Source organism: Ciona robusta, chromosome 3, assembly GCF_009617815.1.
Source record: "Ciona robusta chromosome 3, ASM961781v2".
In the NCBI taxonomy this organism is placed as follows: domain Eukaryota; kingdom Metazoa; phylum Chordata; class Ascidiacea; order Phlebobranchia; family Cionidae; genus Ciona; species Ciona robusta.
In genome coordinates, this window is record NC_143237.1 from 5,347,829 (window position 1) to 5,372,676 (window position 24,848).

Below are 24,848 nucleotides of genomic sequence, written 5' to 3' on the forward strand. Positions count from 1 at the left end.
GAGCTGCTATATTTTTTGTAATCAGCGCCTTGAATGAATGAATGAATGAATGAATGTAACTTACTTTATCCTCGCGTGGCTGGAAAACGACAGTCGTTATCACACGGGTTTAACACCTCGTGCCAGCTTACGAGTTACAATGTATGTTACTTTGTGAGTGATTATTTTTTTTGGATTTTTTAATTTTTTTTCAGTATGGCTGATAATTTGGACAACCCATTAGTGGCCAGTGGGTTGGAGCCATTGCCGTTAAGTGTCTTGCCCAAGGACACATACGCCCACAATGGTAGCAGCGACGAGCCTTGAACCCATTACCTAATGGTTACAGGCAGGCGCGCTAACCACTACGCCACGGCGCCTTGGTTCACCAGCACGAGTAAATTATAAGTAAAATATTCTTATTAAACTAGCATAAAATAAGTTTGTTAACAATACTTCCTTTTTTAGGCTACAAATAACATACCAACTCAGCTCTGATCACTTCAAATCAAAAACTATAGTTTTAACGTGTAAACATCTTGTCTGGAACGTTTTTAATGAAGGGTCGTAATAAATTTGAACCGGGTGGCCATTGTAATTGTTCTGAGCTATTGCGCATGCGCAATATCGTCTTGGCGCATGCGCAATAGCGCCCGGTGCAAATATATATTAATCGGAACGAATATATTACAACACCGACTTCTAACCTTATACCGACCACGAATATTACACCAATAATTTCCGATAATCATCAACAAAAACTAATATTGATGAAGTGGTTTTTTTATGTATTTGTAGGATATTGTTGTAGACATTAGATAACTTTTGTTATTGCGTGTAAGTAAATAGTTAACAGTCCCCGAACTGTGTTCATCCTCGCGTTACGATACATGAACCGTTGTACGAATAGTTTTTTTGTTTTTCGCGTTCTCACTTTGTCAACAAACAATGTTGTTATTGCCTAAATTGCGTGTGATCACATTCGCGTAGTTTAAGTCACGTTTTAGCGTTAATGTTATGCTTTAAAATACCACGCTACGTTTGAAAAGTGCTTCTTTTACTATAGTTAACGTAATTTTGAATATTGGTGAAAACAATAATAGCCATAAAATAAAACCGAAAGTTGTCGTGATCAAAAGTCAACCCCGTGCACTTAGAATACAAATAAGTTTGTAATTCGTGATAAAAATATGGTATAAATGTAACCAATAGATCAAATTGTAACTAATGTTAAGTAGTATTGCTCACTAGGAATAATTTATTACCTAATTTACACCCAAAAACAGGAACTGATTTATAACATGTGTAACAACCAGTCTGCAGAGTATGGCAGTACCTGACGAGATCTCGTGCGTGCAAGACGGTTATTTTTCGCGTGCGCGCATGCTATTATTAAAAATCTGCGTGCAAAGCATGTACATTTTCAAGCCACCTTAGGAAATCTTACTTAATTTAATACGTATTTTTTCTTTGTTTAATTAATTGGCGTGCATGGGACAAATTATGGCGTGCATCACCAAAAGTCTGTAAAAAAATCGCGTGTGCACCTGCCATACTCTGCAGTCTGGTGTAACAAGGTATAGCTATAATATGTTTAAGTTGTTGTAAATGAAAAATATACAATTTCAGATTTGTGTTGCTTCCTGCAAAACTTTATTTTATAAAAGAACGACTTTTTATTCTGTCAAATCTGCGTTTGTCCGACCAACACGCTCACCATGGATGATGTAAACTTAAAACATGAAGTAATGGTGAATCAATTCGTTCTGGCTGCTGGCTGCTTGTCACATGAAGCAAGGGAACATTTAAAATCTACACATTGGCACTTCGAGGTGACCAGTTGTGCTACGTATGGGCTACCTAAATAAGCAACTGTAGTTAAACAATGGTTATCCCATTAGAACAAACTACAAAGTAAAAATATTTTTTTTAAACATACACATTTTTTAGCAAAGTTAAAGTTAAACTTACAAAACTGATTGTGTTATGTTTATTTTTTAGTGTGTTTATTTATCTATATAATTGAGTGTGTCTGTTATCCATAATATTAATTTTATTGACAGGCTGCCTTAAGTCGATACTTTCAAGAATCTGGAATACCTCAACAGCATAACCAACACCCTGTAAGTTATATTTTATAATTTCGATTTTAAGGTATTATGATCTTGTACTTAAGTTTTTGTATTTTAGTTTTGTCCGCCAACCAATACACCAGCTACACCACCTGCATTTCCTGAAGCATTGCTCGCATTTTCAAAAATGCAGACTGGAGAGAAACAGCAGCAGAATCCTCCAACTAGCAATGCACAACAGACCGGTTCACAACAGATCGGTTTTATGAAAGTAAACACAAGCAGCTGAAAACTATGTTAAATAACAACTGCCAAATATTCATTCTTCTTATGTTTAGTTTGAAGGATTCACTACATATGACTTTTTGCTATTGGTAGTGCAGCTAAGTTTGTTCTATTTGGGTTTCATTGTCAGGAGACATATTTGTTAGTAGATAATAACTGTATTTATTGTTTAGCTTATTATGTGCTGAAATTTTTCTTTATCAAATGTAACGAAGGCACTGTTTAAGTTAGCCGCTCTTAGGTTGTTGTGAGTAGAGGTTGACTACAAATGATTATTTTTTTCAACAATCTAGTTTATTGCAATGAGTTACGTTTTTTCGAATATCTCCTTTTAAAACTTATTTTATAATTTTTTTTGTTTTCCAATAGAAAAAAGCAAATTAAATTACCATAAAGCACACCTATACGTTAACATATTAATAACACTGACTCAGAAACTTTTCTTTGATTAAGCCATGTCACCAACATTGTGTTGTTGTAAGCTTTTTCCAAATCATGAAAATTCACATTGGAACTCACAGTTTACCAAGAAGCTGGTGTTCTTGATCACACTTTCATCTAAAAGCTTGGTCCTTCAAGTCTGTATGTTTTACTTAAACACAACTGGCGTAATATTAATACTGTGCTGTAGTACAATTGCAACTTCTAATCTATAAATTGCCTAACAAATTTATTTAAGCAAACAATAATTGATTCTGAAATGTAATAATGAACCCACTTTATGAAAATATTTTTTATAATGTTTTATTCCTTAACACAGTTTTACTGTTTAACGGAAAAGACACTTTGATGTTTTTGCCAATTAGATTTACAAACGATTTGTCAACTTTTTTGGTTAACTTTGTACACCAGTCTTCATGTGTTAACAATTTACAAGTATATTAATGGCCATTCCATCATGCAAATGGCCAAATACCATTACTTTATATTTAAGTATAATCTATATGCATAATACAGCTAGGTTCAGTGGTCTCTAATACAAAAAACAAGCATTCAGGAATATCTTTGCATGTCGAAAGTTATCTTTTATTTGCATGTAGTGTCTAACATAATACACACGCATTTTGATGAAATCTAGCTTCAAAAAACTCAACCCCAGCAACCATATTAAAAAAACTGAACAATAGTATACTGTTTAAACAATTTAAACAGCTTGATCATGTTTTTAAAAATGATATTCTAAGCAGTCTTTGAGGTGCAATGAAATGAGATCAATGATGTTTGGAAGAAAAGATAAGGGACATCACGAGCATGAGGTACCCCAGGATGGTAACATTTTCTGCCTTCCAAACATTGTACGGTATACAGCTAGATTTGTGTAAATTTCGGGAAAATTATCGTTTAATTGTTTTTTTTTGTTGTTAATTCCCCGCGTTAGGCATACGTATGCAGCCGTATTAACAAACCACACATGCAATGCGAATGAATTCCCATTCAAATATTTGTGTTTTGCCAGTGTTACGCTTGAATGAAATACAAAAACCGACGAAGCGCAGCAATTTTTTTTGACACAGCAGAAGCCAGAAGACGAAACTGGAGGTTATTTGCTAACCTTCGGTAACATTACAATATAGAATACTAACTTACTGTAAAGTAAGCTTATTTCGCCAATAACAACAGTTGTTGGTTTCTATCTTTTTTAATTCTCAGTATATGACGATAAAGTTTAATGCCTGTCAACTATAAAAAAACAAGCGGCTGAATTAGGTAGACCCAGAGTCCGTAATTAAACATGTTAATATACGGACTCTGGGTAGGCCTACATACTTTAACACATTTTTGGCAATAATTCTGTTAACAATTTTGATTGACCTCTTATAAAAGATTATGCATTTAGTTTGTATTCAAATGTAAAAGTTCTAATGTTTACCATGTATTCCAGGAAATAACAGATAAAATATTGGGAGAATACATTGGTCAAGTGTACCATTAGTTGTGATTAACAAGGTATTGTTGAACCATGGTTGAGGAAACCCATTTTTCTCCGCTCTTGGATAGGCTGAAGAAAGGTCCACGTTTCCGTACACGGCTCAACTACAAAACCAACAAGGTCACCACCATGCCTCCAACAATTGACCCAAAAAATTGGTCCGAAATCACTCCGGAAGAACTGCGGCGGCATAATCAGAGAATGGAACTCAAGGGAAGACTGCGAAGAGAGTACTGGACCAAGGCATACCACCCACAGCATGGGAAATGGTTTAATCCCGCTATTAGTGATCCACAAGTTATCAGGCACACATGGGTGAATAGTGTCTGGCACATCTCTAGCTCAATGAAAGCAACTCCAAAGCTTGTACTAGCCATGATTGGTGCTTGGAGTGTTCCAGTCTTGTATGGTATTTATGCTTTCAGTAGTCCAAAGTTTCTTGATAGATACAAATCTGTTGTTGAATCTTAAAATATAATTTTGAACCGAATTTTCTTGTAGCATGGAATAAAATTCATTTCTTTATGAACAAGTTCATTGCTGTAATGTTTATAATGTATTTTGGTGTTATCTGAAATGTTATATTGTTATTTCAATTGGTTCTCAAAACTAAATTTCTCTTGTGTGATTAACTAATAGCTCTGCATATTAGGCAAATTATTGAAACTTTGAAAAAAGTTTCCAAAATCAATGTCACAAGAGTCTGGAGCATCGAAAGTACTTCAAAGAAAAAACAAGTTAAATCAACAACAGGCGAAACCTAAGGTGTGGCAGTATGTTGGATACAAAAGGTGTATTAATAGAAGTTAGTAGTTTCTTTTATATAATGTAGACATGCTAATCTGCTTATTTGCATGTATGTTTCCAACCATTTAAAATCTAAATGTCAATTTTTGTGTAAATAGTCATATAAATACGATTTTGGTTTATAGTATTCTTGAGACTGCGACATGTCAGCGAATATATTCAATCAGTGGCAAGCGAGATGATATCTCATTGTTTTATGTTCATGGAAACTTCTATGCTATCAATGCAACTTGTCCTCATGCAGGTAAGTTTTTAAAACTAGGTTTTGATTTATATAACATGTCTAAATGTGTCAACGCATATTTGTGTTATTTAGGAGGGCCACTTGATGTAATTGTTGATTTGGAAGACTTGGTAAAAAGGGAAGAACCCCATGTTATTTGTCCATGGCATCATTTTTCTTTTAATTTGTTAACTGGAAAGGCAGAGGAAGGATTAAAGGTAATTAATGGGTTAATTTGGTTTTGGTAAAAATAATTTTTTTGGGTTAAATCTTAATTTACTTAGTAATTACTGGCCATATATATATATTACTTTATAGAAAAAGTATAAATAAAATGAGTAGAATACTAATTCCCCATTTCATATCAATCGTAAATAAAGTATTTGCACTAGTGGATTGTAAGATAAACATAATAAATCCACAACCCCATCAAACAGTTACCGCTTAAGTGGTTATGCTATATTCTCTTACACTTAATTATATTTGAACCATTATTTTAAGGTGAAACATCATATGGTTACTAACTTACTATTGATTCTTCAAGTTGTATAATTACGGCGTAGTTATTGATAGGTATTTAAATGGTAGCAAGGTAAATTTGCCTACTGTAAGTTTTCAGTTCAACACATTGTCTGGAGTTGTCAATAGGACTCTGCTCGTTTGTTTACTGTATTGATTATGTTAAATGAATGGCTCTCTAAACTTAAAGGTATATTTTTAGGCTGAAACCTACCAAGTCAAAGTAGATGGTGAGAAAGTGTATGTTTTTCACAGCTACAAACTGTCTGTCAAGCCATTTGAAACTGAAATTTGAGAAGAATGTTTGTGGCATTTTAATCTGTTTTATTTTATATTTGTTGCTGTGACATTTTCTTCAATGATGCTAATTCATTATTGCGTTTCTGGTAATTTCTTCAAATAAGTAACTGTAGTTTGTTATTTAATGTCAACTATGTCTTATGTGGCTATGCATGTTCATCACTGTTGGACCATAGATATCTAAACATATTTTTAGGTATCACGCCAATACATGTTATTCGTATCGTGCTAATACATGTGATATATATTAAGTTATATGCTATAATAGCATTGGTTCAACCATGTTATACTTAGCGTGTCATTCATTTAGGGCCAAGAACATATTTGCATTGTAATCCGAACAATGTTATACATGGAAGTTCTAAAAAATGGTGGTGCAATATAATAAATAAACAAACAACTTATCGATATGTTTGATTCCAGTGGAGAACCCATAAAAATAAGACTCTGGTCTGTGCCTTACGTTAAAAGACACCAATCGTGCAACCGACCCTTTTGCGTCCAAAATTAAGAAAAATCGATGATTATTTCAACTGGCTATGCAGAGTTTGTGCTTTTTTTGGAAGTTATCTTTGGTGGGAACACGTATATTAGGTTACATTTACCTTAGCATATATTATACGATATACCAACCCTGTATACACCAAAACAATTGAAACTAGAAACGCGAAATTTGGATTACCTGGTATTTCTATGGTTCTGCTATATTGTTGCCCACATATCATAGGAAATAGTAAAACATTTTCCCGCCCAAATGTGTCAGTTGTTCAAAAAATGATTAAAATTCGCGAGTGGCATTTTTATAGAAACGGTGCTTCTTAGAAAGTTATTCAACTACATTGACAATTTACATTAGAAAGTGATAGCATTCTTGAATCATAATACTTATTAGAAGATGGCAATTATCGTTTTCGACGAATACGTAAAATTATAAATATTAATAATAAATTTAATAAAATAGCAGGTTATCTTTATATTAATAGAAATTAACATTTATCTGCCGAACGATGCCTAGAAAATCTAAAGAATCCAAACCAACATTTGAATATGAACAGGACTTCATGGAAGGAATGGAATCAGGATCCGAACCTAAAGAAGCAATCATTTGTGAAGGTGAACCAAGTTTTAGTTCTGTATTAAAGAGGTTATTGCCGAGAGTCTATCTGCAAATATAGCAGTTTCGTTATTGAGCATGCTCTCAAACAAATAGGAGTTGTGCGACGCAGTCCAGTATGCAGAGTATGGCAGTTCCTGACGAGATCTCGCGCGTGCAAGACGGTCATTTTTCGCGTGCACACGTGCTATTATCAAAAAATGGTACATTTCCAAGCCACAATTCTCAGATCCGGGTTGACGTCATAATGCGTATTGTTATTTGAACCTGCAGCCTTAGAAAAACGTAAACAAACAGAGATTAGCATTACCTAACATTGTGAAACTAGTAAATACGCTCGATTTTTATGCAAAAAGCTAACCTAACAGGATTTTACTTACTTGGTACGAGTTAAGTTATAAATAGGGATATTTTGAACTCTTTGTTTGCCGGATACTTATCGCGCCTGGCGCCCTCTAAGCATTTGTAGTCCGCGGTTGCTTTTAAGGTTTGAACTTTGAGCTGCTTGTTTATGTATATGTTCTTTTCTTACTTATTTATCGCTGCATAATAGTAGTAATCTACGAAGGCAGTTTGTGCCGTGTACCTTACGATTACGCTGTGTATAGTTGACTTTTTTACTTACAGTTTCACCTACAATAAAGTGGAAAGGGGACATTTTTTATAAAGATAATTTTTGAAGATCAAAGCTTTAGTCAGTTTTATTTGTTGGCAGTTGTAAACAAGAATGGTTCTGATAAAATTATCTTGTTTTGATGGTTATTCTTCTTTTTATACAATTTTTATTTCATAGCAAATGCACTAAAATAGGCTAAAAAAATGGTCACTTAAAAATTCTGGTCATGTCAGATAATGAAGTTGAGAGCTAGCCCATCGTGCCTTGTATATGATATTGAAATGTACACTGGCAGTGGTACTGCCATTAAAATTGATGCTATAAGATTCTCTCTGTAACCCTGAACCTGGTACAAGATCTACAACATCTGTTGATAACGACAAAACCCTCAAGCACTGGAAGAGGAAGATGTGACTAGAAGTCAGGATAACCATTGTAAAATTGCCAAAAAACAAACAGTTCATCTGATGTCTCTATGTTATAAAGCAGAACCAATTTGAAGCTACAAATAAAGAAGTCTGAGCACAACTGCACAACCAACAAGTGATGTGATGTACAATGAGAGGTTCGAAGATTTCTCCTGCGGATTATACTCTTAGTTGGACTGTTTAAATACCCATAACAAATATTTTAGGCAATGTAACTGTATATAATACTGTTTATTAGCAACATGTTCGCGACTTTGCTAGATCATGATTGTGACAATAAAAATGTTTTTGCTAAAATTGTTTGTACATGTACTAAATACAGGTACTTTAGTTATAAAACGCCGGCAGATTCGTAGTGTAATGATCCACTTATTTGGCCATGATTGAAATACCCGGAAATTTATGATTCTTATGAATACTCGGTAAACTCTCCTGGTGTGAGAAAATGAAAACGGGAAGGGTCTTGAGGCTCATAATTATTTAATAAGTGAATGATGAAGTAAGAACGAAGAAAACAAAATTGTAGTTGCACAGTCTTTGCAGCAGAGGTGATAGGATCCCAGCGTTTAAACTGTCCAAAACATGTCCCCTGGTATGATTGCTGCTCATTGCAATTTTGTGGTGGTATTGGTGGTAGGGTATGTTGAGTTCAGATCAGATATATACTTACTTATTTGAGATACAACAAGTATATTTTTTTGTTTTCAGACTTGATGAATCATGTTCCCATGCGGGTGCAGTTATTTTTAAAACAGCTGTACGCCATGTAGTTTCCCACTATCCCTCCTTCAGTTTCCTACCATCCCTCCTCCCATAGAGTTTAAGCAAGTAAATTATTTTTCCCTACATTTTGCTCCTTTGCCTCCTTTTAGTAACGGTACTTTTCTTTCATTTCTCCCCCTCCTTTTGCTCCTTTTAGTATTCAGTTTTCCTCCTTAGTGTTGTCGGCTATAAGCACATTTTATCTCTATATATGATATACACCTGTACTGTATCAGCCAATACCTGTAATAAAGTGATCCTCGCAAATATAGGTGTGTCTATGTTGGATTCCAGTCCGATCCATATTTTGCCTTCCGTTTAGGCGTTTACTAGCAACGACCCACTTCTTTCTATGCAATAGATCCGCTTTGAAAAAAATTAAACGAGCTTTTTTTTGTTGTTGATGTGAAAGCTTATGACAGTCTATTGCTACACAGCTTGAGTTTTTTTTATTTTATCAACTCTATAACCCTATTTATCTTACAATCCTGTATACCCTGTATACTGTACACTGCAATGTATGGGTTTTCTAAGGCTGCAGCAAAACAGTGATTATGACGTCACAATATATCGGTGATGCAACCCGGATCAGAGAATAGGAAATCCTACTAAATTTAATACGTATTTTGTTCATTTTTTTAATTAATTGGCGTGCATGGGACAAATTATGGCGAGCATCACCAAAAGTTTGTAAAAAAATCGCTCAAGCACCTGCCATATTCTGCAGAGGCAATCCTTTAGCTGGTGGCCACCTGAAATTTTGGTTTCAAAATGTTCCTTAGGTTTTACTGATGCCCATTGTATAACTTTTTTTTGAAAAAACTTGGGCGTTCCTGTCGAAAAATAACTTTGAGAATGCGTAAAAACATGCTCCGTCACCGTAATTCGTCTGATTTGCGTAAGGTTAACGATTTATTACGTCACAAATCCATGTGTGAATGCCTACTATTTAGTAACAAACAGTCTACCTGGCTAATAAAAACATGGTAAATAAGGATAAACTACAACGCAAACCTAACCCGAACACTTAAAAACAAAAAAAACTCGTTTTAATAGATTTGAATCACCTTTAATTACAATCAACATTAATTACATTATTAGAAAATGTGAAAATCTGCTTTTGATACTTGGTTACCTTTAAAATTAATTAATCATTAATTAAATTGGAATAATTTACATACATAACTTAATTCATTTTATCACAAAGTTAACATTGGTTAAGAAAGAAAAAAAACACAAAAAAACACAGTTGTTTTTTTAACTCCTTTCCATAAGGCGATTTTGGGGTAAAAAAACAACAGAAAACAGAGCCAAATAAATGTCTTTTTTACCCACAAAAGCTATTTGCGGTGAAAATGATTTTTTAGCGGGCTAGGGAGGTTGTCCTTTCTTACCCCAAGTACCCCATTGTTGTTTATAACCCCACTTTACTATATATGTTTTTAAATCAATTTCAGAGATAGTGTAAGGTATTTTAGTCAAATCTGCTTCCGAGGTGAATAGGAGAGGTGCATTTAAAAGATTGTTAGCAATTTTAGAATAATGATATAGTTTTCGTCTTTTTGCCATTAAGTAAAGAATTGGAACAATTGCAATGAATACCTTATAGTCATAGCGAACTTAAATATATTTAAGTTCGCTATGCTTATAGTGCATACATGCTTAAACCGCGGCGCAATACTCTTCTGACTTGGTGATTGGTATAAGACTGCTAGACAGCTTAAGCGTTTTTAAACCCTGCAAACGTAAAGGTTAAACAGTGATGCACAAAAAAATCAAACTATGACGCACATAAAGGTTAAACTACGAACCACGTAAACAATAAGTACCTTGCACCGTGCATGATGCACATGAAGGTTAAGTGAGCACGTCCTTTTCATGAAACATTTGTATACCTATACTATATCGCTATATGAGTAAAACCGAAATAGATGCTCCTGCTTTATAACTATAGATTCTTATTTTTTTTGTAGTAAAACAGCCTAAAAAGCCAAAGAAGCGATCATCGGTTGAATATGAAAGAGAGGAATCGGATTATGAAGAGGATGAACAGTAAGTTAAAATTTTTACACTTTGTTGTAAATCTATTTTGATCAAGTAGTTTATATCTATATATTAAAATTGAATGTGCCAGGAAATTTTACAAAAGAAATTAATGACAAGAAAATGCCTTTAGGCCAGAGGTTGTGGAAATATTTATGTTTGAACATAGCAATGGCTCCAACCAATAGACTCTTAGTGAACTGTCCAAAATCCAAATATTGGCATACGATCAAAAAAAATTCACACTGCGACGCAAAGTTACATACATAGTTACTTAGCAACTCATAAGCGGGCACAATGTGTATGAAACAGTACACCATTGTTATACCCACCAGAATAATTGAGGGGAAGCTAGGGGGTTCCCCCTTTAAAACAATGAAAAAAAGTTTTTTAATCAAATTATGTATATCCTAGTCTTGTGAGATGAAAAAAGACAAAAATCCCCTCAAAATAAAACAGTTGTTTTTTGCTCCTTTCCATATGGCAAATTTCCGGTAAAAAACAAAATTATATGAGCAGAAATCTACATCAATTTAATTTACAGCGAATAACTGCATTTATGTTTTTTACCATAAAAGGCCCTATCACAATAAAAAGTTTCCAAAACCGGCTAACAAAAATTTATGTTATTTTTTGTTTGATTTGGTGTTTTATTGGAAAAAACACCTCTGTGTATGAAAGTTGAAATATAACATAGGCCAAGCCAAATAAATGTATTTTTTATTGACCTACAATTGGCTACAAAACCTGTTGCAATAAACATTTTTTCAGTAGAATAGGGGGGTTATCCCTTCACCCCAAGTACCCCCAAAAATCATTTGGGGGCAATCACCCTTCACCAGTGCATGTTTGGCAATTGGGCAACACTATACCTCTCATTTTAACAAGGGCCAATGTTTATTCTAGACCTGTTGCATCTATTCTCAATCAGTTTGGTTCTGATATAAAAAAGAGTATCAGTTCAAAGCGTAGAAAGTTGGAAGCTTTTACAAAACAGTGTTGTGCAGCCAGAGAGAAGTTGGATAGTGTATTGGAAAATCAGGTTTAAACTTTCAAATATGTTTTACAGGATGTGTTCGGACCTGTGGATAAGAGATTAACCAGAAAAGCAGACTTGATTATTTGAGTTTTGCATTATTTTAAGACCTACATCCCAATTTAATCCTCTTTTTGTCTGCTTTGATTCAAATTGTATATCAAGAATTGACTGAATGGTTATTCAGCTCATATGAAGTATTAAGGATGAAGATTTTTAAATATTACATAAAAATGTTTTGTTTTCAGAAAAAAGATCGTTCTACTTTAAATGAGGAATATAAGAAGCAGATATCATCTGTTATTAACCAATGGGAGACCGATATTGATAAAGCAAAAGAGAATGAAGAAAAACTAAATGTTAGACCAAACTAAATTGTTAATTCCTTAAATTATTCAGCAGTTAATTGTTTATTTCTTCATAGAATCTTCTTACTCAGCAAATGAAACTGATAACACAAGTGAGAGTTGTTCAAACACAGCGGTTCAAGTCAATTAAACAGCTACATGATCAGTACATAAAAAGGCAAATATAACATAATCAGTCATTACATTGTATATACAGAAGCCCAAGCTAGAAATAATTAAGCTTTGTGGATAAAAGTTAATAAAAACAGTTAGTATATGAATTGTAGTAGTTCAGTTAGTAAAAAGTGAAGTAAATATTCAAAAGAAACAGGAACCAGTTGGTTTATAAGTTGTTTTATTGTAGTAGACTAACAGTATTTATAATTTGAAGCAGTGTTGGCACGGTTAATGAAACCCACTCTCAACAACATAAGGATGTCAATAAAGAAATAGACAAGGAGTTGTCCAACTTGCAAAAAAAATATTTATTGGAATCGGTAAGTATAAATATGTTCACAGTTGGGAAACATGTTTCTAAAAGGGATTTTTTTTCAGAGAAATCAAGAAATGGCAACAATGCGAAAATCTCTTCATTCCATGCTATATCAGTGATTAGTTAGGATTTATAGGATACGAGTTAAACAAATATTTGCGTTATTGACTTGTTTTTCTCGATGTACAGAGGTTTCACTGCCATAATTTTGTATAAATTTATGTGGTTCTGTTTCTTTTTTGGCGTTTTACTTAAATATATGACAATGTAAACATGCTTAGGTTGCAGGGATCTGTTATTCGTATATACAACAAATCGCAGCAAATGTGTAAAATAAAATTTAATTTTGAAAAATAGGGTTCATTTTTTACTGAATAATCAAACCGGTTATAAAAGCGTAAACAACTGTCAACCTTATAGATAAAAATTACCTGTAAACTTACATGAAGTAGGGTCGGGGAAAATGGGACACCTCTCACTGTGCTCACTATTGGGTTGTCAAAATTATCATCCATACATAAACAAAATCCCCCCAAAAATAATCACTCACAAACTAACATACATGGTAACTCGTAAGCTTGCACGAGGTGTATGAACATCAGTGTTGTTAAGGACTGACGTCTTCTCGCTACGCGAGGATAAAGTTACATTCATTCATTGCAGGGCACGAGTGTATGAAATTGAGCAACCATGTTGCCTTGCGACGTCGCGCAATAAAAAGTAAATTAAACATAAAAAGTACAGTATTGCGCTGTTGGAATAATAAACATTTTGGTAAAAGGTAAGACATCACAGTAATACAGAACTGTTAGTCCCTTATATTCGCTATGATTTACAACACGCTGGTCGTCTGGAGGGCTTACTAGTGTCTAGTTTTATAGTTGTCTTAGGTCGATCCGATTTCTCTTCTTTCTTGAAGTGCTGTTGTTATTAAATTTCAGTTAACTCTTATTTAAGTGTTTCTCTTAAATAGTTTACCTTTTCTACGATTTTCTCTAGTATACGCATAAATGCAATATCTACGTTGGTGCAATCTTTTGCGCTCGTTTCACTGAACTCCATGCCGTGCTCATTTGCCAACTGTCAAGAAACGTTTAGAAAATATAATTTCCTGTTTTATTATGAATAATATTCAACACGCACCTTTTCCCCTGCCATCTTGGTCACAACTCGTTGATCTTCCAAGTCGCATTTATTTCCAACTAACAAAGCTTGAACATCATCGCCAGCCCACTAATAACATTTAAAATCATTAAATGAGCAATGCAAACAATCAAATAAGGTGGTATGTGTACTGCATCTCGTTTGGCAAAGCTACGTGGGCTTAGTCTACTAATTATCCTTTATTTGTACAAGGTTTACTCACGCGATTGAAATTTATGACCCAGTTGTTGACGTGGGAGAATGATTTTAAACTTGTAATGTCATACACTATAATGACGCCTTTTGCGCCTCTGTAATAAGCTGTGGTGATCGATCGGAAGCGTTCCTGTCCAGCCGTGTCCCTATAAATCAAGTCACGCATCAGTAAACAAGATAAGAATGTTCGTATGTAAAACAAGTCTTAGACTCTTACCAAATTTGAACTTTAATCATTTTTTCTTTCACTTTTATTGTACGAACTTTAAAGTCTATACCTGAGAATGCATAAAAGCTTACAACTTACAATATATGAACCAACGCTTTAGTTTTATCACAACACGCAGCTTACCTATCGTAGCTACAAAGTTAAAACTGAACTCGTTGTCCGTGAACCTTCGCATGACGGAAGTTTTACCTACACCAGAGTCGCCGATTACAACTAGTTTGCATTGCCAGTCCGCTCGTGGTATTTCTAAAGTCGTCATTGTAGACTTAAAAACAATGCAATCATTTCCGAGCTACATACGTATATAAACAAACCTTGAACAAGCTGCAAAGAAATGTACAGTGTGCAGGTAAAAGGTGTTTGTTGGCCCAACTAGTTACTGTAATACTACGTATCAGATATAACAAAACACCACATAAGCGCTCCGTGAAAATGGCTTCAATACAATAATTCTCCGTAAACAAATACGAACCGTAGCCATACACCATGACGTCCTTAACAAAAAAGGCTCAGTTTATTTTTTCAAATCTATCGCTTATTATAACAACTTGAAACTCTATCTGTTTGATGCTTTGTAGGTAAAGTCTATTCTAGTCTATACTTGAAATACAAAGTTAACTATTACCAAGATACAAGTCTAATGCAATTGGGTTTCTGCTGCGTCTGGCATGCATTTGTTTAAATATTTACGTAACGGCCGTGAATGGCTCGCGGTATTTGTTGCACACCACCTAAGCATAGCCAATTGCTTTTCTCAAGAATGTACATGACCCGTAAACGTCCTTCTCCCATAATTTATTTTCATCGTTTTACAATTAAACCGCGTATATGCTGGTGACTTTAACATGTCGGCAAGCCCATCGATAAATGTTTACAGTTTACACAAAGACACAGTGCCTGAAATCAAACCATTTGGAAACTGAAACACAATATATAGCTAGCCAACGGTTGAATCATAACTTATAATAGTCATTTCCACCCTTGCTCAAGTATTGGCATCCTGTGATTCACTGCACATCTTTAAATAAAGCACGCTTTGCATATTACATATGGTCACAACTGCCCAGTTGAGATTTCTTTTCAGTAGCATCCATTATTTTTGTTTTTATTATTTCCTTATACTATACGAAAATATAGGGTGTAAAATCGGTTATTTATTTACAAAGTTTACTCAATAATATTAGTGAAAATGTGTAAACGGTTTGTAAAAGGTGCTGTAGGCTGCGCGCATATATGTATATAGGCTGTTTCGCTCTGCTGTTTGGTAAGTTTTGCACTTTTACACATCTACGTTTAAACACTAGAGCGACAAATTATTTCGTTGCCCGCGACATTAAATAAATATAACTGAAACCGAACAAGTTTTACGTTTGATTCAATTTGTGAAACTGTATCCTGAGATAATGGGTAGGGACAATTGATCTCGACGAGGTATTCGCAATCTGAGATTAGGTCAAGTAGGGCGGGTTCAAATCCTGGTGGTGGTGGTATTATACCAGCAAGGTCATTTTGCAAAGTCAGGCATTTTAAAGTTTGTTTACAGTTTTGTTTGATAATAACCAATTCTTCAAACCGACTTCCGCTGACGTTTAGAGTTAAATGGGTTACGGGAATATCTGGGCATAAGATTTTGTTGATAGCTTGCTGGGGTGTTGTCAGAAGAATTTCCAGTCTTAGTTCTGCATCTGGGTTTGACCGATTAAATGTTTTCCATGTTTCCGATTTCACTGCGTTGCTGTATTTATCGGAAGCATTGCAAATCAATGAAAGATTACTTACAGTTGTCCTGAAATCTGAACAAAACTCAGCAACCACACGGTCGTCGATGGAGTGGTAGAATGTACACAGCTCCTTCAACTCCGGACAGCCGCTTACTAATACCAGTAATCCGTTCGGAGTAACGTTATCAACAAAGCAAATGTTCTGAATTCTAACAACGCGAAGAAATGGATGATTCATGGCCAGAATACGAACAAACTCGTTGTCCAAAGATATATTACACTCAGTGAGGTCGACCGTGGTGAGATGACATACACCCACGCCAGCATTTGGCTGCGAACCGAAAAGATTTTTCATTGTACTTAACAGTTCAGTCCCATTAAACAAGAGAGGATTGTAACCCGAAAAGTGAAAACTGAACTTCTGAAGTTTCTTGCTCGGAGAAGATCTCAACTCTTCCATGACCATCATCGCACGATCCCTGCTCACAGATTGCTTGGGATTTACAAATATTTCAACTTCACTCAGTCTTCCAATCTGACAGTAGCTCTCAATGCACTTGATAGCTTTTCCTTCATCATCTATATTCGTGTCGAACTTGAACATGAATCTATAAATTATAGCACAGTCTACTGTTTAAGGTTTTTGTGGCTGTACAATAGGCTACCTTGATTTTCAAAGCGTGCAATATTATGTCGTGGTATTTACGTGTAATTCTAACAATGAAACCATTTATTAACCAAAATTAACAAGGATTTTAAACTGTGTGTTTCGCTAAATAACTCTTCGTGTGTTTTAAGATATATGTATTTTTAAATTGTTTTTAATTAATAAAGGTATGAAAGTAGGCTACTAATTCGTGATACGCACCCAAAACCGTCATATAGTAGGGTGGGGGAAGATGGGACACCTTTAGCACATAATATCAAAGTACCCTGATCGTGTTTTAAACAATTAACAACAGTCTATGGGAGTCGTGGGGATAAAGTTTTATAAATATTTGAATGTTCTTTGTTTACTGGTAAATGGGACGAGAAAATACAGTTAAAAGGTGTCCCATCTTCCCCCACCCTACTGTATATTTTAATTTTGGAAATATTGGCACATGTGCTTTTAAGTGTTCCGTTTTTTCACACTCTACTACTTTTTCTAATGTTGTCAAATAGAAAAGGTGGATCAGTACAAATTCATAGCATCACCTATAAACCGTTATTTATTTTGATTTTTAACTAGCAGCATATTTGCGTAGCGGCATTACCGTTGAATCAACTCACCTGCTCCACAGCTTTGGATGTTGTAGACATTCATTCCACCATTTGCACACGACACTACATTTTAACCTCTCGTTCATTGACATGTATGAAAATATATCTACAAGTATGTTCTGTGGCATGGTAGCCCACGTAAGGTAAGTCATTTTAATCCAGCAAAACAGTTCTTATTGATACTTCTATTTCCTGGTCGTTTATAGGTATTTTATTTTTATTTAATAAGCATAATAACGGTTAGCCATTTTGCGACAACGGTCGACTAAGCTCGATCCGAAGGTAGAATTTATTTAAACATTTATTATAAATAAATTAAAATTTATTATAAAAACTGATAATGTGTAAGATGATTGGTAAAGAATATGTCTAAGTTGGCTTTGTACAACTCCTGTACTCTTTGTTGACTTGTAAACGTAAGCTAGTTTAACCTTGTCATTGCTGAAAACCGTTTGATTTGGGAATTTTTTCATGTAGTAATAAGGTATTGTTAAAAGTTAACATTTATCATATAATGGCAAACTAAATAGAATATTTCATATACGCGTACTTCCAAATTCTCAGACAGTATAACCGCTCTTACGACAGATCACATGACTGAAAATTGTCACCTAACCGTATAAGGGCGTACCAGGTACAGATTATTATGAATTTGTTTTCCCTCAATAAGAGATATTGGATACAAATATCTCCTTTTTATGTATGTTATAGAGTGGAAGAAGATGGGATACATTTCATTTTATTTTCATATCCCCTTTAGCAGTAAATAAAATAAAAAACTTTAAACAAACAGAAAAGTAACAACCTACTATTCGCTTATTAGGCAATCGTGTGCAGTATAGTTTATAAAACTATAATAAGTTATTTTATAAAGTGTACCATTTAATTAAAGTATTTTATAGAGTGTACCATTTTATAAAAGATTTAGGTACATTTTGAATTTAGCGCTAATTAATCGTTAATTAAGCGGTTTTAAATATAAAAAAATAGTCTGATTTATAAATACATACAGTTGGATGGGGGAAGACGGGACACCTTTAGTACCTAATATCTAAATATATTGATAGTGTTTTAAACAGTTCTCAACGGTCGATATGAGTCATGAGGATAAGCTTTTATAATTCTGTACCGAATGTTGTTTGGTTACTACCTAATTGGACGAGAAAATATAATGAAAAGGTGTCTCATCTTCCCCCACCATATATATATTTTAAATCTAAAAATTTAGTCTAAAATTTCTAAATATACATAGCCCACGGTTTTATTTTTATTAAGAGATTAAAGAAAATTCTCGCAAAAACTAACAACAACAACATTAAGAACTACTGTTTAACCAAAAAGGATATGTGGTTAATAATATTATAGGCCATAACGTGCCTTATCTTTTCTGCAGCAGCCTTCTGTTAGTAGTCAACGTCTGTACACCCAACGCAATTTTGCTTCATTTCAGAATACATTTTAAGCTTGCAAAATACTATTATCTTTATATTGACTAGTATCACGTCTTACGGCTGGTGTTGCTGCGTTTATTGACGTTGGCTGTCTGTATCACGATATAACGGATGCATTGATACAAATACGTCCCGTTACGTAGTACCTCTATCCCACCGTAACTAATGTTTATATTATTTACAAGAAGTGCGTTTTGTGATGTGTGTTTACGATTTACATGCAGCCTGGTAAACGCTGTTTCGAAAACCTAGCTGCAAAACTTTGTCAAAAACTTAGAAGAATTTTTATACGGACAGACGGGACAGTCTTCTGTTACACTTATTCATATTGTTAATTTTGTTTGCGGTTGTTTACCTGGTAACTGCCACTGTGGCTTCCATTAATCTGTATTTGACATAAATATTATTTTTTTATCACCTGTACTTTTCTAGTAGAACGCAAGTTTTAATTAATCACTTTTTGGTTTATTACCATACAAATGTGCATTTCACATTTGCATGGATATGTAAATTGCTTGTATGTAAAGTGACTATTATTTTCAGCCATGGTAAAACAAAACATGGAATAAAAATTTCATTTAAACGAGTTCAATGAAATGTTAAAAGAAATTGTGGAGCATCAATGTTAAGGTTACAAAGAACAGATAAAGTGTGCACAGAATATACACTATTGCCATATACACAAGTTATGTAACAGTGATCCTTGCACCTTTCTACCAAAATAGTACAATTAGAGCTGCATTTATTATTTCTTTTGTGCAGTTAATTGTCCGGTCGAGGTTTAAGTATGAGTCTTCCACTCTGAAATGAAAAAATAAAGTTAAACACACAAACCAAAGTGATTGCAAGTAGCATGGGCCATAAATAAATGTAGGTCATCCAAGTTCAAAAGTAAACACTACTTGGAAAACTGAAATTGGTCAAAATAATCTGATACATAAACTTTCCCAAGTTATCTTAAAAAATGTTACAGCATATATTATATACCTCATCACATGACATGTTGTAATCTTCCAGAACGGTTTGCAACCTTCCAACAATTCTAAAACAAGTTTCACAAATTAAATTAATGTGGAAGAATGGATGTATACGCAATGTTAACTTACATTGAAGGTGCAACCACTCTTTTATGAATGCCAGCAAAAAAAAGTAAAATTAAAGTCACAGAACTGATGGTGAAAAATGGATGTTGCCACAGTGAAGATAAAAATGGATTCTGCATTGACACAAAGAGAAGTATTAAATTAAACTTACTTATGAATGTAAATTACTTTATCCTCGCATGGCCGGAAAACGACAGTCGTTATCACACGAGTTTAACACCTCGTGCCAGCTTACGAGTTACCATGTATGTTACTTTGAGGGTAATTATTTTTTTTTGATTTTTTCTTTTTTTTATGTATTTCTGATAATTTAGACAACCCATTAGTAACCACTGGGTTGGAGCAATTACCGTTAAGTGTCTTGCCCAAGGACACATACGCCCACAATGGTAGCAGCATCGAGCCTTCAACCCATTACCTCTGGGTTACAGGGAGGTGCGCTATACCACGGCGCCGGACAAACTTATAAGGCAATAACACAAATACAGTACAAACTACAAACCCTTGATGTGTTTGGATCCATAAGCCACAACCATGCTCCTGTTGCAGTACACACTGACACTATGATAAGAACAACTAAAACACATAAAATGTTACCATTTAATGCATACAACAAACTTTTTTATAGAATAAAAATGATAATTTACTTACTTCGCCACCTTGAAGTAGAAGGCTGCAAATACGATATATATTCCATTATTCTTCTTTCAAAGGCTTTCAAATCTGTGCAAAGCAGAAACACAATTATATCTGATCTTTTTTTTAATTTTTAAACTTCTAATTTCTTACCTTCGGTTTGCTCGATAGAGTTCATGGTTGCTTGAAGACACAAACTTAACACATAGATTATTTTAAGTAATAGCTTGCTTTGTATTCTAAACACCAAAAATTAAAATACAACAAATGCATGCGGTTTGAAACCGCATTACTACAATATCACACACACACCAAAAAGTATACACAATAGCAAATCGCATAAGAGAAACTACTGATGCGTAACGACATCACACTTTCATTTGCGATTTCTATTACTTCAGTATTCTATTCTAGATTTGCACTAAAAGCAGCTAAGCATATCTATAGCCACTTAGTAAAAAGGTTTTTATTATATTATCTTTTCTTATTTTTTTCATTTAGTATGTTTTATTTAGTATTACATATTACGGAACTGTATTTTAGGGTGGGGGAAGATGGAGCACCGTTTATTCTATTTTCTTGTTTCATTGAATAGTAAACAAGAAACATTCAAAAGGATTCTGAAACCGTATCCCCCTACTCACATAGATTGTTGGTAATAGTTTAAAACACGATCAGAACATTTGAATATTATGTGTTGATGGTGTCCCAACTAGGAATGAATGAATACCTAACTTACCTAATCCCCGCGTGGTCGCTGTCGTGATATACCCGTTCCGATTGATATATTTGTAACGGTGTCGTAATATATTCGTTTCGATTGATATATTTGTACCGGGCGCTATTGCGCATGCACCTAAACGCCACTGCGCAATAGCTCACAACAAAAACAATGATAACCCGGGCAAGATGTTTACACGTTGATTTAAAGTTATCTGAGCTGAGTTGGTATGTTATATTTGTAGCCTATAGAAAAAGTAAGTACGTATTTTAGAGATGTTCGCGCTGTTCGCGCGTATTTTAGAGACACCCAAAAAGACTCACAAAAAAACAACTACAACAACAAGAGATCAAAAATCTAATGAGTAAGTACGTCTTAAACGAATTAGTACAGTAATAGTCCGGCGCCGTAGCATAGTGGTTATCGCGCCTGCCTGTAACCCAGAGGTAATGGGTTCAAAGCTCGACGTTGCTACCATAGTGGGCGTATGTGTCCTTAGGCAAGACACTTAACGATAATTGCTCCAACCCAGTGGTCACTAATAGGTTGTCTAAATTATCAGCCATACATGAAAAAAATAATAAAAAACAAAAAAATAATCACCCACAAAGTAACATAAATGGTAACTCGTAAGCTGACACGAGGTGCTAAACTCGTGTGATAACGACTGTCGTTTTCCGGCCACGCGAGGATAAAGTAAGTTACATTCATTCATTCATAATCAGTCCCTTTACTACAACGCACTTTACATGATTTACAAGCCGACTTCCCGCTAACACGTTTTGGTATCGCAATTCCTACATTTATATAAAAAAATATCCACTGCTATAATATAAGTAAACTTAATTGAATTTTATGAATATAGTAGGCTATAGCTTGGTCCGATTGTTTTTATAGACACTTAACAGCAGGGTAAAATTTGTAGTGCCTTGTAAAACTGGGGCAACAAAACACAATTAATATATCACCCTTATATTAAAAATTAAGGTGGCATGGCAATTTCGGGATCCCTAACTGGCCTAACTGAACGTCTGTGAATAGCGGTTCAAAATTATTATGGGGTATTATCATGGCGCCCTCTATAACAGGTCGGACACCGTCGGCGCCTCTCTCGAAACTGGAGGCGGATGGTTTTGCAGCGCTTGTATGAATTGTAGACAGTTTTGATGAGTTATTTGACGAATTATCGCATTAGATAGTGTTTGCTCGGAGTTTTAGCAGTTAGTACAGTATAAATGTTTTGTTTTTTTTTTATTTAGCTTGCGTGTATTATGTGTATGATTGGCCACCAGTGAAAAATTTTAACTGAAGCTATGTTTGTTTAAGACACACAAGCGTTTTAGCAAAACTTTTCTAACTATAAATATTCTCTGAACTACAAGACCTACCACTTCCCAGTTTATTTTTGAATTTAAGTAGACTGCTTGCTTTTCGAAATCCCTTTTTGGCATTTGTTTTTTTTGTCATATAATCCTAATATTGATCTCAAGAATGGGCCTCTGTTCTGCTCTATCAAAAAAAAACTTGAGAAATGATGTATTAGGTAGAATAGCAGGACAGATTGACACAGTCGAGGCAAAAGGCTAATCATAGTTAAAGATAACTTTTCCCTTCTTAAACTGTTGAGTTACACCAAGTCACATAAATTTAGAAATTGTCATTTGAGTTTATTTTTGGTTACATTACATTTGTACAATAAAAAGATGAGTCAAATTAAAAAGAAATGCTATCCCTTTTGTGGTTTGTATATGCTGGTAAAGACAATGTCAGTTTTGAAACAGGTCAGATGTATAACAAAATGCTTGTATGCAAGATATAGTGAGAAATCATGTGTATGGCTGGTTATGTGACAGGTTGTACAAGTGGATATGAACTAAGATGCAGATGATAAAACACCAATTTTCTGTTTACCACATGTAACCAATACAGGTCAAGATGGCTGCAGTCCATTCCAAGGAACAACATATCGTCATTGTGTGTCCACAAAAGTTTGATTCCAACCGCTTAAACAAATATTCCTTTCTCCCATAATTTCATTTGTAATTTTGTCATCATCCAGTCCAGGAAGATATATCCAGTGTACCTTTATTTGCCATCAAAATTTCAAAGGATTTTCATCATGAATGTTTTTATCTTGCCTTTATAATTATAATTTCTTCTTTGGCTGGACAGATGGACAAGAATAGCACAGCCGTTTATTATCCTGTTAATGTTGTGGCAAGCAGCCAAGCCGTACATGCTTCTTACAGACTACAAAAATTCAAATGCAACTGCTTATTTAGTTGGTAAGCTTGTGTATTCTGGTGAGGCACTTGCCGGGGCATTTGATTATTTTTCATCTTCAAGAGCATCATATGAAAGCCCTCCAGTACAAAAACACTGACCAGAATGACTTCCAAGATTGACAACACTGATGACTTGACATTCTTAGGTGAAGTATGCAAACATTGGAATCAAGGCAAAGAAATGTGATCTGTCCAGCTGGCGTAATGTCTAATGTGTATGCAATATGCACCTTGATTGTTTCCTGTAACCCATGTTCCATGTATAACAATGCTTGCATTTATCAATAATGCTGAGAGACTTTTTCTTGTGACAATGCAGAGAAACTTTGCCTTGCTGTATAATGTTCTTCTTGTGTGTAATGCTTCTTCTTGCATTTTTAATTCTCGCCATTTTTATAAGCTCTTCCAGTGCTGTATGGACTGGCAGTTGGGCCTTGTAATGCCTTTGCAATTCTCACTGTTATCTGTAGCGTGATGTCGTTTTGTCGAATAAACTAGGTTGTAACCTGGACTTGTCATAGAGTCATTACTTTTCTGCTGGAGTCGGATTTCTGTTGCAATCTGTACGCCAATGCACAAATGGTCGAAACCGTTGTTATAACTATTTCTTGCTGCTTCTTTACCACACCCCCAATTGTTTTAGCCATAATGTTGAAATACATTTGGAGGGCCACAGATTTTGATAAAGATGATTCCAGTGTGTAAGTTAACAGAAGGGTTTCAATATTTTTCAACATGTAAGTGACCATTACAGTTTTAAAATAAATATTCCTCACTGTCACACACTCAGCAACATTCTTTAAATAGATGGTGTAAGTCAATTACACCTCACTTAGGTAAAGAACCTGCAAAAGAGATCCATAAAATGACTTAAGTTCATTTTTGAGTGGTATGTACATTTTAAGAAATCTTTGAATTTTGTAGTTTTGAAACACAGTGCAGCAGCAGAGCATATATAATATAACTCCTGGCGATAGACCTTACTTAATCAAAAAACCTTATGATTGCATTTAGATTAACCTCATGGGTGCGATTGGAAAATCTTACACCGGCGGCCATTCGTTGCCGTACTTAAACACAACTATAAATAACCAACTGTCTACTTTATACACATAATACGCGTAAA

The 24,848-nt window shown here is 34.6% G+C and overlaps 7 protein-coding genes across 8 annotated transcripts; 4 read left to right on the forward strand and 3 right to left on the reverse strand.

The window, feature by feature from the left end:
* The first annotated feature begins 1,581 nt into the window (after positions 1-1,581).
* LOC149738460 (UBA-like domain-containing protein 2-B) lies at positions 1,582-3,409 on the forward strand. The gene is made up of 3 exons (XM_089874753.1): positions 1,582-1,811; positions 2,043-2,102; positions 2,170-3,409. The coding sequence occupies exons 1-3, from the start codon at positions 1,698-1,700 to the stop codon at positions 2,338-2,340; spliced, it is 345 nt and encodes a 114-aa protein (XP_089730879.1). The 5' UTR covers positions 1,582-1,697; the 3' UTR covers positions 2,341-3,409.
* Positions 3,410-3,753: 344 nt separating this feature from the next.
* On the forward strand, positions 3,754-4,905 carry LOC149738461 (NADH dehydrogenase [ubiquinone] 1 beta subcomplex subunit 4-like). Its single transcript, XM_089874750.1, has 2 exons — positions 3,754-3,893; positions 4,219-4,905. Exon 2 carries the CDS (start codon positions 4,297-4,299, stop codon positions 4,735-4,737), a length of 441 nt encoding a protein of 146 aa, XP_089730876.1. The 5' UTR covers positions 3,754-3,893; positions 4,219-4,296; the 3' UTR covers positions 4,738-4,905.
* A 10-nt stretch (positions 4,906-4,915) lies between these two features.
* On the forward strand, positions 4,916-6,343 carry LOC149738462 (Rieske domain-containing protein-like). The gene is made up of 4 exons (XM_089874751.1): positions 4,916-5,057; positions 5,199-5,317; positions 5,390-5,514; positions 6,018-6,343. Exons 1-4 carry the CDS (start codon positions 4,957-4,959, stop codon positions 6,108-6,110), a joined length of 438 nt encoding a protein of 145 aa, XP_089730877.1. The 5' UTR covers positions 4,916-4,956; the 3' UTR covers positions 6,111-6,343.
* A 314-nt stretch (positions 6,344-6,657) lies between these two features.
* On the forward strand, positions 6,658-17,499 carry LOC149738463 (synaptonemal complex protein 3-like). Of its 2 annotated transcripts, XM_089874748.1 has the most exons (7): positions 6,658-7,228; positions 11,009-11,087; positions 11,985-12,120; positions 12,363-12,473; positions 12,539-12,639; positions 12,856-12,958; positions 13,017-17,499. In XM_089874748.1, the coding sequence occupies exons 1-7, from the start codon at positions 7,123-7,125 to the stop codon at positions 13,071-13,073; spliced, it is 693 nt and encodes a 230-aa protein (XP_089730874.1). In that variant the 5' UTR covers positions 6,658-7,122; the 3' UTR covers positions 13,074-17,499. The 2 variants fall into 2 exon arrangements, with proteins under 2 accessions (XP_089730874.1, XP_089730873.1); XM_089874747.1 differs by having other exon boundaries at positions 12,856-17,499.
* Positions 12,926-14,801, reverse strand: LOC149738464 (ras-related protein Rab-10-like). The gene is made up of 6 exons (XM_089874749.1): positions 14,666-14,801; positions 14,531-14,591; positions 14,321-14,459; positions 14,098-14,187; positions 13,933-14,034; positions 12,926-13,875 (listed from the first exon to the last, which is right to left on the reverse strand). Exons 1-6 carry the CDS (start codon positions 14,799-14,801, stop codon positions 13,780-13,782), a joined length of 624 nt encoding a protein of 207 aa, XP_089730875.1. The 3' UTR covers positions 12,926-13,779.
* Positions 15,789-17,711, reverse strand: LOC149738465 (F-box/LRR-repeat protein 8-like). The gene is made up of 2 exons (XM_089874744.1): positions 17,536-17,711; positions 15,789-16,871 (listed from the first exon to the last, which is right to left on the reverse strand). Exons 1-2 carry the CDS (start codon positions 17,676-17,678, stop codon positions 15,836-15,838), a joined length of 1,179 nt encoding a protein of 392 aa, XP_089730870.1. The 5' UTR covers positions 17,679-17,711; the 3' UTR covers positions 15,789-15,835.
* Positions 17,712-19,420: 1,709 nt separating this feature from the next.
* LOC149738466 (nuclear envelope phosphatase-regulatory subunit 1-like) lies at positions 19,421-21,048 on the reverse strand. The gene is made up of 6 exons (XM_089874752.1): positions 20,870-21,048; positions 20,732-20,803; positions 20,583-20,656; positions 20,084-20,193; positions 19,965-20,019; positions 19,421-19,778 (listed from the first exon to the last, which is right to left on the reverse strand). Exons 1-6 carry the CDS (start codon positions 20,892-20,894, stop codon positions 19,740-19,742), a joined length of 375 nt encoding a protein of 124 aa, XP_089730878.1. The 5' UTR covers positions 20,895-21,048; the 3' UTR covers positions 19,421-19,739.
* Positions 21,049-24,848: the final 3,800 nt, after the last annotated feature.

Coding starts and splice junctions, on each gene's coding strand:
- LOC149738460 (XM_089874753.1), top strand. CDS start 1,698: ATGGATGATGTAAACTTAAAACATGAAGTAATGGTGAATCAATTCGTT. Junction 1,812..2,042: donor CTACACATTGGCACTTCGAG/GTGACCAGTTGT, acceptor TTTTATTGACAG/GCTGCCTTAAGTCGATACTT. Junction 2,103..2,169: donor AACAGCATAACCAACACCCT/GTAAGTTATATT, acceptor TTTGTATTTTAG/TTTTGTCCGCCAACCAATAC.
- LOC149738461 (XM_089874750.1), top strand. CDS start 4,297: ATGGTTGAGGAAACCCATTTTTCTCCGCTCTTGGATAGGCTGAAGAAA.
- LOC149738462 (XM_089874751.1), top strand. CDS start 4,957: ATGTCACAAGAGTCTGGAGCATCGAAAGTACTTCAAAGAAAAAACAAG. Junction 5,058..5,198: donor CAGTATGTTGGATACAAAAG/GTGTATTAATAG, acceptor TTTGGTTTATAG/TATTCTTGAGACTGCGACAT. Junction 5,515..6,017: donor AGGCAGAGGAAGGATTAAAG/GTAATTAATGGG, acceptor GTATATTTTTAG/GCTGAAACCTACCAAGTCAA.
- LOC149738463 (XM_089874747.1), top strand. CDS start 7,123: ATGCCTAGAAAATCTAAAGAATCCAAACCAACATTTGAATATGAACAG. Junction 12,121..12,362: donor ATAGTGTATTGGAAAATCAG/GTTTAAACTTTC, acceptor TTTTGTTTTCAG/AAAAAAGATCGTTCTACTTT. Junction 12,640..12,855: donor CATGATCAGTACATAAAAAG/GCAAATATAACA, acceptor AATTTGAAGCAG/TGTTGGCACGGTTAATGAAA.
- LOC149738464 (XM_089874749.1), bottom strand. CDS start 14,801: ATGACGACTTTAGAAATACCACGAGCGGACTGGCAATGCAAACTAGTT. Junction 14,592..14,665: donor TAACTTTGTAGCTACGATAG/GTAAGCTGCGTG, acceptor ATGCATTCTCAG/GTATAGACTTTAAAGTTCGT. Junction 14,188..14,320: donor GGGTCATAAATTTCAATCGC/GTGAGTAAACCT, acceptor AAATGTTATTAG/TGGGCTGGCGATGATGTTCA.
- LOC149738465 (XM_089874744.1), bottom strand. CDS start 17,678: ATGACTTACCTTACGTGGGCTACCATGCCACAGAACATACTTGTAGAT. Junction 16,872..17,535: donor CATCCAAAGCTGTGGAGCAG/GTGAGTTGATTC, acceptor TATAATTTATAG/ATTCATGTTCAAGTTCGACA.
- LOC149738466 (XM_089874752.1), bottom strand. CDS start 20,894: ATGAACTCTATCGAGCAAACCGAAG. Junction 20,657..20,731: donor TTCTACTTCAAGGTGGCGAA/GTAAGTAAATTA, acceptor TATGTGTTTTAG/TTGTTCTTATCATAGTGTCA. Junction 19,779..19,964: donor ACAACATGTCATGTGATGAG/GTATATAATATA, acceptor TTTTCATTTCAG/AGTGGAAGACTCATACTTAA.